This window comes from Cariama cristata, unplaced genomic scaffold (genome assembly GCF_000690535.1).
Source record: "Cariama cristata isolate BGI_N322 unplaced genomic scaffold, ASM69053v1 scaffold11820, whole genome shotgun sequence".
NCBI lineage: Eukaryota > Metazoa > Chordata > Aves > Cariamiformes > Cariamidae > Cariama > Cariama cristata.
This window is the reverse complement of record NW_009592998.1, coordinates 3,909-15,023: the sequence shown is the minus strand read 5'-3', so window position 1 is coordinate 15,023 and position 11,115 is coordinate 3,909. Positions and strand designations below refer to the sequence as shown.

General features: G+C 39.8%; 1 protein-coding gene across 1 annotated transcript in view; it reads left to right on the top strand.

The window, feature by feature from the left end:
- Positions 1 to 6,247, top strand: part of HSD17B3 (hydroxysteroid (17-beta) dehydrogenase 3) — a 23,609-nt gene extending 17,362 nt beyond the window's left edge. Inside the window, exons 7-11 of the mRNA XM_009706550.1 lie at positions 2,021 to 2,055; positions 3,085 to 3,166; positions 4,818 to 4,883; positions 5,193 to 5,358; positions 6,036 to 6,247. Of these exons, the coding sequence (XP_009704852.1) occupies positions 2,021 to 2,055; positions 3,085 to 3,166; positions 4,818 to 4,883; positions 5,193 to 5,358; positions 6,036 to 6,247 (561 nt within the window). The remainder of the gene's footprint in view (positions 1 to 2,020; positions 2,056 to 3,084; positions 3,167 to 4,817; positions 4,884 to 5,192; positions 5,359 to 6,035) is intronic.
- The last annotated feature ends 4,868 nt before the right edge of the window (positions 6,248 to 11,115 follow it).

Genomic DNA, 11,115 nt, shown 5'->3' with positions numbered 1-11,115 from the left:
GTCAGCATTATTTTAAGGACCTCATCTGTTTCTACTGCCTGTGAAATATTTTGATCAGAGCTGAAGGGGAAACGTTTTAACACAGTTGCCTGACTGAGACACATTGTTACTCTGCAGCTGAAACATTTTGCAAAATCATGTTTGTTTTAGTAAACAGGGAGATCTGTTCCAGAATCAAAATCTTCAAGAACTGAAGATCTGCAGTTTGACTTTTTGTACTGTACTTGCCTTTTTTGGTCACAATTCTGTTCTGCAAAAATATTTTTGTATCAGTACAGGACAGAGACTTGAGGAGCTGACTCCCAATTCTGTGTTGTTACCTCTTGGTGCTAATTTTGGTTGTCTGCTTCCCTTACAAGAACAGTCAGTATTTCATGCTCTCTACCTCTGATTAAAATTGTATTGCTCTGCTCTTTGCAAACAGCATGTTAACATGAACAAGAGCAGAACAAGAGCTTTGTAGTTTATCTCAACCTTGGCTAATGTCTTTCTAAACATGGCGTGAAAATTGTCAACAGATGTTTGCCTTTCTTTGACTAGCAAACTTTACATCCCAGATTTGTACTGCTGCTTAATGACTTCAGATAACAAATCATGTAATAACAGTCAATTGAAACAAATTCTTCCATAAAGTGGTTTGGTGAACTTTCCGCTCCTAGGTTTCAGTCTATTTACATATCAAAAGATCAGAAATATCTGCAATATCTGAATGCTATACATATATGCCTCACAAAAACAGGTGAACATTTCGTACCCTCACAGTCTGGATACAATGGATACAAAAGGTTTCTCTGTTTATCATTTCCTGCCTTACACATACCTCAGAATCAACCTCTTTTGCTTCACCAGGGCCAGAAGATTCCTTTCGCCCACTGCTGCAGCCACATCCTTTCCAGTTTTTCATGAACATTCACCTTTCTCCAAAACACAAAGAAGAAATCTGCTCCTAACCAGCATCCACATGGTTAGGTCCAAATCATCTTCAAATCTGTTTGGATTTTTGTCCCCTCCTTGCCTTGATTCCTGCAAGGATCCTGCTCACCACTTCTTGCAGTGAGATGCCCGAACTCCAGGTATTCCTGGCTCCCACAAATGTCAGTGGGGTTTCCAACACTGCAAAACCAGGACCTTTTCCTAGGTTTTCCACTTTATTTGGAAATTCCCCTTCACCCAAGCTGATGTGACCCATCTACATTTTCATCCTTTCTGATAATGAAGCTTGTGAACCCCACTGTGCTCCTACTATCCTGTTGTGCACAATGGCACTACTGAAAAAATAGGGAATTAACAAAGATTGAATTAAGCTGCATCATACATTTGCACTACTTTTCAATACTGCCCTTTACAAGTTAGATCACACTCTTATCGTGAGAAGATTCCTGCATTATGTGTGTTTTTATAAAGAGTCAATAGTATGAGTATGAATTCCCTGGAGACTTAGGCTTACTATCAATAATACTCTTCAAATACAATAATCAGGAGCAGGTTTCTTACCTAACAATGGATTTAATTGCACTTTAAAAATCATAAGGATGGTTAAGTCTATTGCTAAAATAAGAATGGATGACTAAATAATTAGCATTTTAAAAGATCCTAGAGATCTTTTTGGTAGCAGAAAAAAAATTGCCTTTTCATGATTTTCTGCTATTTCTGATCCAGGTAGAGCCAGGAATGAAAATGCAAAAATACTATGAAGTTGACTTTCTCTTTATGGTTATGATTCAGTCTTGAAGAACAATGAAATTCAAAAACTGTTGAAAAGCTTCAGATAAGCATAAGACTTTCGCAGCTTAGGAGACTACCTTTGGAATTTTTTTGATATTCAGATGATTTGTAGGCCATTGCCATTTCTAAAATGTTTTCTAAAACTTTGAATGTGCAACATTTTAGCTATTTGAACTGTATACATATGGCTGGGACTTGAGCAAGTGGAAAAATCTCATTAATAAAACAAGATCAGTTGAAAAATACTGTCAGAAAAGGGAGAATGAATATAATTCTTAACATACTTGTCTTACAGATGACAAAAATGATTTTGAAACAAATGGAACCAAGGTAAAAATAATTTTTTCTAGAACTTTCAATAGCTTTTAGCTGCTACCTCCAGTTTATTCAGTGGTAGCTGTGCTTTTTCGTTATTAGCTTCTGCACTTTACAGTACGTCAATCAGTAAAATGTCTTCTGTTGCTGTTAGCGGTATGTGAATGAATTATAGGAACTGTCACAAATTGTCAGTCAACTGTAGACAAGACAGAAAATATAAAACATAGGTCTGTATCCAGTAAAAACATGCCAGTGTTGCAGAAATAAAATGGCATGTGATAGATTTAATTAGGCATGAAACAGTATTTGCATGTAGGCATATTCTTCTAAGAGTCGTAGCTGTGCTTGAAGTAATACTTTTCAAGCTCTGGAAATACCAGTGCTACATCAGAGAGATGAATTCAGCCTTGCGGTTGCGGATCTCTTTTCTCCATTTAATACAATGTCTATTTCAGACAAGTGATCCTTAAACCAGAAGTTAAGGTCTTCAGATGGAGTTTCTAGAAAACATTGCTAACTTCTGCATTTTAGAGGCCAGTGCATGCGTTTTGTTTTGGCAACAAAATAAGCTCTTAGTGTTTAATTGTTTGGGTTTATTTTTTTTTCCTGGTTGTTGCTGAATGAATTGTTTTTAGTGATTTGTACAGGAAGTTGTGAATAGGGAAGCTGAAACAAAGGTGCATCAAGCAGGAAAAAGAATGTGCTGGCTAATGAACAAAGGGGACCTAACAACTACTTAGAAGCACAAAATCTTTCCTCTGATGGTAGTTTTTGTTCTGTTAGATGTACAATAGCATGTACAATGTTCCCATGGTTCTGATTGCACTAGGCATTTAAAGTTCACTTATGACATTATTCCTAGCTGTTTTAGACTTATTTGCACCTACTAAACCATAAAAATTGGGTCTTTTGAAAGTGTAGTCTACAGTATAATAGGAGAGCTATGCCTTCTGGGGGGGAAAGTTGTTTTCCACTTGTGCAGGCTTTTACTATAATACTCTTAAATGTAAACTGAATGTAAGTGTGTAAATTGAATTTCAGACAGAAGGGTCTTATTCTGAATCTGTCCTCTGGTCTGGGTACTTTCCCTTGTCCATTATACACAATGTACTCAGCTTCTAAGGTAAGTCTTTCACATTGCTTTATAAAGAAATCCCTATCAAGTGTTTACCAGAGCATTTGTATTAGCAATACAGGAGCAGGTTTTCAGGACATAAATTAGTGTCGTTCCACTGAAAGCACAAACTAATGTAAATTTGCACTAGCTGAGAACTAGTAAAGAGTGAAGCTGTGTGAATGAAATCCAGCTGAAGCTATGTCTGAATATTGGAACATTCTTGCCTTTGATTAAATGGTATTATAGCAGTACTCACAATCTGTCCTCATTCTGGGAAGTGATGATGTTTACCAGGCTGGCTTAGCTGGTTTACTCAAAACTGTAGATGCACAAAAGTGTTAGATTTTGCTTATGGAACCAAGAATAAAATTCCTGGTAGGTCGGTGATGAGTTGTCACGCTTCATAGATTTCACTTTAAAATTTTGCTCTGAATTGAAAGCTGAGAGCTCACAAATATGGAGAGTGAATGATTTTTACTGAAATTCCAAACCACACTTGCTCAGGTCAGGTTTGCTTCAAATGAAAAAATCTAACAGTATTTGCTAAAACATAGCTAAAGTTCAGCTTTATAAGAACAAAATACGTATTCTTGGTAAGAAAGTATGATTTTCCATTTCCTTTTTCTCTTTTTATCCCAAAATTCTAACTACATAAAAACTTGAACTACATTCAAATCAGAAAATTTTAATTCCTTAAAAAGAGATTAGTTAATATTATTTCAAAGTGATATGCTCACTGGTGGTATTATTTTGGCTTTTTTCACTCCTGGGTATCTTTTACCTTTCTTTCTTTTCAATGCTTTTTCTGCTTTTGCAGTGCCCTGAAAGGAAACTATTTTGTTTGTCAGCATATTGGCGTTTCTTGCACTGTCATGAGGCTCTTGGTGTTTAAATTGTGAGACTTTGTCAAATTGTCAAATGATGGCTATGAAACACTGGCATTTTTTCACCTTCTTAGTACTTTTGTATTTATGGTTACAGAGGATCAATCCAAAACTGTCAAGTTTCTGAGTATTTCTCAAAAAGATCTAACGCCTAAAATCAGGCTTAAAAGAAACTCAGCTTTTACAGAAAGAAGATAATTTACACATACTCTTCATGGCGGAGAAAAACTTAGAAAGACAAACCTTAAAGGCTGAACCTACAACCCCCGCCCCAATTCCCAGATATCGTATTTGTAGGCTATGCTAACAGGTGATAATCAAAAGCATGAGTTGTATTTCGCTCCCCTTTTTATTGCGGGAGAAAGGGCAGTCTAAGTGTTCAACTGGGAAGGTAGGTGTCAGCCAGAGATGAGAGCCATATGAACCCATAGCTAGAATAAATGGTAGTAGGGTATTTATAGCTCCACATTTTCATAAATGTGACACAGCTTTCAGTCCAGCCTGGGGTAGTACTTGTTTCCCACCGGGCTTGGGCCGATGCCAGGCTCCATCTTTTCTGGTGCAGATAAAGAGTCAGTCTCACCATTGCTCATGTGCACCAGCAGAAACCATGTCTTGAAAAGTTTGTTTCTATGTTTTTCACCACTGCATTCTGCCGTAGGTTGTAAGATGCTTGACCATTTTTGTTAAGGACCTGTTTGCACGTATTTGCGCACATATGTGGAAGTGCTTAGTTTCCTATGCTAATGTTATTCTGTTTTATTTTATCCTAGGCTTTTACAAGCACTTTCTCCAAAGCACTGCAAGCAGAGTATAAGGCAAAGGGAATTATCATACAGGTGATGCTCTATCTTGCCATACTTGCCTTCATTTTAAAGAAATTCTTCAAGAATATCTGAGATGCCTACAGTCTGCACAGCACAGCCATCCTTGGTGAAGTGCTCAGTGACCCTGTCAAAGCTCTGCCTCCTCCCTGTGTGCAGCTTTTTTCCTTATTCCACCATAGTGCCATTGCTTGTTCCACACAGCACTTTAATCCGTTGCAACTCTCTGTTATAATTTGTCAGATGCTGTGGCATTCTGCAGAGTGAATGGCCTTCTGTAAGGGTCAGATGACATGACACTGTTGTTGTGGTTTCTTACTCTAGGTAGTGGCTCCTTACGGTGTTTCTACTCCAATGACCATGTACCAAAAACCAAGTCTCATTACAAAGACGGCAGAAGAGTTTGTTAGTGAATCACTGGATTACGTCACCTTTGGAGATGAGATTTTTGGATGTTTAGCCCATGAAATGCTGGTAATTGAATTTGCTGGTGTGTAAATGGGTCCCAAAGGGTGAAGCAAGGCTCCCTGGGCTCAGCAGGTTCTTTTGACTGATTTCAGAGCCCGCAAGGTTGGACATCAAGTGGGTGAAGCAGTGCATAGGTTCTCAAGGCTAATACGGCACCAGTAAACTGCAAAGGGACGAACACACAAGTTAAGCGCAGTGGTAGCAGCACAGTGTGGCTTTCTCTACTTTTGCGTCTTGAGCTGAGCTGAGTTGGATATCTGGTTAGTGTTTACCCTTTCTCTAGCTACCTGTTTTCATCACCCTGTTAGGAGTATTTCTGAGACCCCTAACTCCTCTACAGAAACAGGCCAGCAGATTTGAAAGTTGTTAGTGGGGCAGGGGAAGGACATAAAACCAGACTGTGGTGTCCTATAAACCTCATTTCCTTAGGATACCAAGCTAAGAAAACAGAATACATATTTATACGTGGCAGCTGTTAACGATGAGCATTAAAGGAAAGTATAGGGAAGAGAACAGATTTGCTGAAAACCGAGAGGAATGACCGTTTCCCTCTAAGAGAAACAGACCTACTGGAGGCAGCAAGTGAAAGCTTTTGCATTTACTGTTTTCTATGACCTTTCTGAACACTCAGTTACTGTCTTTCACGAGGTTTCCATAACCCTCTGCCTTTGTATTGTTTTTGCTTGATTATTCTTGAAGGCACGTGTCCTGCAGTTCGTCCCTTTATGGGTATTGCACAGCGACAGACTTCAAGAAGCAGTCCTGCACGCATTTACGGGTTATCTGAAGAAGAGGTGGAGGAACCCCTAACAGAGTCATTTTTTTGGAAGACGTGCAATGAGAAACCCCAGCAGGATGCAATTTATGGTGTCTCTGTGTGTGTGAATGTGGAAGGAATCAAATCATTTTGAGCCATAGCTCCATCAAAATCACCTCTCAAGCAATCAGGGATTTGATTTGTGGACAGGAGGCCTTGCAGAGGGATCCAGGTAGAGTGGAGCATTAGGCAATCGTCAGTGGCATGAAATTTATCAAGTACCGGATTCTGGACATTAGGAAACTTTTCTTTACTGGAAGGCTGGTCAAACACTGGAACAGACTTCCTAGAGAGGTGCACGATGCCTCATGTCTATCAGCACCTTGAAAAGAGATATTTGAATGATGGCCTTAATATAATGCTTTAGCTTTTGGTGTCCCCAGAGTGTTCAGGTAATTGGACTAGATGTTTTAGGTCCCTTCCAACTGTTCTGTTCTGTTCTATTCTATTCTATTCTATTCTATTCTATTCTATTCTATTCTATTCTATTCTATTCCTTTACATTCCTTTACATTCCTTTACATTCCATTCCATTTCATCAGATGTTCTTCTGTCAAACATCAAAATTCTAATGCATCTTCCGTTTTTGTAGGTTTATTTTACTTCTGCATTTCAAAAAGTTTTTTTTGTAAAACTGTGCTAATTTAGCAAAGACCTTATTAATAAATGTAAGGGTATGTTGATGGGTTTTGGCCAAATTTGTCAAAGAGTCTCTATAATCCTTGGCACACAGGATGGGGCAGCGTCACGAAATGTATCCTATTGGCTCCAGAAATTCCTGTCTGCAGCGTTCAAGCTAGTGACGTATAAAGGGAACACCACATAAACTTACAATAGAGTACCACAGGGTCCCAGGTTTCTGCACATGCCTCCCATACTTCTTGCTGTAAGTGTCGAAAAGAACAACTGCGGATTGAGCTGATATCTCTGAACTGAAATAATGAAAATTGTTATACATCAAATGACAGGTATCTTTCCTGACATGAAATCAGATTTGATCCAGATCTGCAAACACTTATAAAAACATCACTTTATTCATGTGGGTTCTGAAGTCCTGTCATTGAATTCAGTGAAACTGCCGATTCACTTACATTGTTTCATGTCAGATTTGGAAATGGAGAAGTAGCTCACTCAGAGATCAGTATTGCTTAAACCGAGTACTAAAAAAAGCTTGGCTCACACCTAAAATGATGAGATTTTAATATACTGTAAGTATTCTGTATTTCTAGTTTGGATTTTTTTTTTTGAACTTCTGAAATTCACACATTCAATGCATTTTCTCTGCCCCTCTCAAAAAAAAAAAAAACCAAAACAAAACAAACCTGCAAACATTTATTTTGTATATATTTAAGAAGACAAGGTCCAATTCATACATAATGGCACAATTCTAGAATTTGGTGCTTTAAGGAAAAGACAAGCAAACATGGATCCTGATATAAGTGTGTCAGTGTCAACATTATCATTTCTCTCTTGAGATGAGATTTTGAATGAGTCTTTTGACTGTGCTTAAAATGAGATGCTGTCTTTGAATAACAATAATATCTGAGCCATATTTCTAAAGGACGGTAGAAAAAGCATTGAGATGTGGGAGCGCTGCAATGTCACAGCAGCAGTGCTTGCTTGGGAGATTGACCCTGTATAGAACCTTTCTCCAAAATTTCCTGAGACAAAATAGCTGCAATTACACCTGCAGGGGATAAAGCTTAATAAATATCACCTCCAGGCCCAGAAGAAATTCTACCTACTAGTTTTAATGGTCTGTAAGTGGAAGCTTTAACTTCCACTTTATTCATGTAGAAGCGCATATTTCAAGATAAGTTTGCTGGTTTTTAAGGAAGGAGTGAGGGAGACATTTCTTTTTGGTGCTCTTAGTCACCATTAGAAATAAAAGCAATGGATAAAGTTTCTCTTAAAATCAATTCTGTGGTTCAGGAACAAAATTATTACTGATTCTTAGAGTATGAAATCGGTTCAGTCTTTTCAAAATGTTGTCAGATTAATTTCTCTTAGGTTGTGTCTTATCATCAAATGAGGACATGCTGTTCTTTCAAACAGGAAACCATTTCTTTCTATTACTGTAGAAATTTTTTTTAAAACTCCTCTTGTACTATGTGCCCGTCACATCTTATAGCGTTTTTAATTAAACGGCTTGTATATTTCTCTATGGCCTCTTGTATTTTATACCTTAATATAAAATAATTCTTCAAATAAAACTACTACTGAATATTACTGCCCAATGAAGAAAACATCTGGAACTGAAAAAGAGACATCTGTGCTGGATATTTCAGCATTGCTGGATTGAAAAGCAAGGAATAGGAATGGTTTGTTCATCACTCCATAAAGACTGTGTTTTCAGGTGACTAAACTATATTCTTCTAAGTGTGATATTTGTGCAGCTGTGCAGTAAATAAGCATGGAATATAATATATGATACATATTACGTATGGGCCAAAAGCTGAAGTCCCTGGGGAAAATATGCATTCAATAGGAGGCCTGAGTGTGAAATGCAGAGTTTGTGTTTGCAGTTGGTGTAAGTGCTCATTTCTCCATCGATGCATATTTTCAAGCAATATGTTCTCAGACACAGCATGAAATGAGGCGCGCGTGTCTTTCCTTGTTTCTCCACTCCAAACACATACCGAGGCCTTGCCCACAGGCAGATCTTCACGTGTTTGAGTTACACGTGTGAGTAGCCCCAGCTTGGTGAAGCAACTCCTACAGAGTAGTGACAGCTCCTGCTCTGCTCGAGACAGTGGAGGTCATTTAGGGGATTCCGTGGCAGCAGCAGCAAACCTGAGGACTCCCTTGCCTGCAGCTTGTCATGGTACCACGTAATATAGCTACAAATTGTCTCATTTTTCTCTCTGATTTTCGCATGAGTTACCTAACTCAGGTTAAAGAATACCCTTTCACACCCCCCCAGTGACAAATTTCTGTGTGTTTTGGAGACAAATACCAGCTTATCTGACATACAGGGACCCCGGTAACACAGAAGTAGCATTGGCACAGGCGAAGTGAGTGAGTTAGCAATGCAGACGTGGTTTCCAAGGTTTACAAGTCCTGTAATCTATGACAAGTGACATTTCCATATTTCTTTTCTCACGTTTGTTTATGGTTGTGCATGCTGCACATGTCTTTCAGGCTGTTACTGAAGTTGAGCAATCGGCTCAGCATAGGTTTGTTTCTCTTGAGGAACAGAAGGATCTTGTTACTCGCTGCTCTTGCCTGGTCACTGTTAAAGTAGCCACGTTTTGACCTTTTTGCTTGTTATTTGCACAGTATTAGACTGAGATCTTACTGACTTGCAGTCTTCAGGGTGCTGTCTCTAGCAGTGCATTAACGTAGGGCTGCAGAGAAAGGTTTCTCTTCCTTTGGCCTTTCGGAGAATGCGGTGCATGGATCAGCCTTCAGTGCGTAAGCCTGGAGGAGAAGCGATCGTGCCTTCCCCTTTGTAGGCCACTGAGTGACAAACAGCTCCAAAGTTGTATCATCTGCTCTTGCTGCTCAGTTTGGACCTGGTTGATGGGGAAACAGAAACAGAGGAAGAAAATGGCGAAGTTTTTACCCACACTCACTGCCTAGGAAGAAGGTGGAGGAACAGACCAACAGATCAGGCCTTCTGCTTCCTCCCAGCACCTATCACATGGGGTTTTCTGTTTTGTGATAAAACATTGCTAATAACAATAAAAATGCCTGCACACTGGAGTGGTGGCTCTCTGTGGACTTTGTGGAAAGACTCAGCATTACCCCTGTTTTACGGAGTGGAAAGGAGAGGTACAAAGAGGCGAAATGCCTGCTCCAAGACATTGAGGGGAAGGAAAATCACCTCAAGACAAACACCATACATTTCTCTTCAGCCCTAGCCTCACATCTGAACCACCAGGGAGCCCCAGGGCTGGAAAAATCAAATATCACCAAATTAATTAACAAAAATAATGGCTAACCACCTAGAGCCAAACCCTGCTGTGCTTTTGTGCTTATACCCTCACTCCAGCTGGGAGCCTGAGGAAAAACTGCCCTCCAGGCTTTAAATGGAGGGTTACACCTTCTTTCCCTGGATAACAGAATCACAGAATCACAACATGGTTTGGATTGGAAGGGACCTTCAAAGATCATTTAGTTCAACTCCCCCGCCATGGTCAGGGACATCTTTCACTAGGCTGCTCAAAGCCCTGTCCAACCTGACCTTGACAACTTCCAAGGATGAGATGTCCATAACTTCTCTGGGCAACCTATTCCAGTGCCTCACCACCCTCACCATGAAGAATTTCTTCTTTATATCTAATCTGAATCTACCATCTTCCAGTTTAAAACTGTTGCCCCTTGTCCTGTCACTATAGGCCCTGGTAAAAAGTCTCTCTCTGCCTTTCTTATAAGACCCCTGTATATATTGAAAGGTTGCAATAAGATCTTCCTGGAGCCTTCTTTTCAGGCTGAACAACACCAACTCTCTCAGCCTTTCTTTGTAGGAGAGATGTTCCAGTCCTCTGACCATTTTTGTGGCCCTCTTCTGGACCTGCTCTAACAGGTCCATGTCTTTCTTCTGAGGTCGACACAGTACTACAGAGGGGTCTCATGCAAGCGGAGTGGAGGGGGACAATCACATTGCTCAGCCTGCTGGCCATGCTCCTTTTGATGCAGCCCAGGATACGGTTGACTTTCTGGGCTGCAAGAGCACATTGTACTTCATATGTAATTCTAGTATGTCCAAGTCTTTCTCTGCAGGGCTACTTTCAATCCATTCATCCTGTACTGATGTTGGAAATTGCCCCACCCATGTGCAGGACCTTGCAGTTGGCCTTGCTGAACTTGATGAGGTTTACTTTGGCCCACCCCTCAAGCCTGTCAAGGTCCCTTTGGATGGCAACCCTTCCCTCAAGTGTATCAGCTGCAGTACTTGGTTTGGTGTCGTCCACAAACTTGCTGAGAGTGCGTTCAATCCCACTGTCTATGTCACTGATG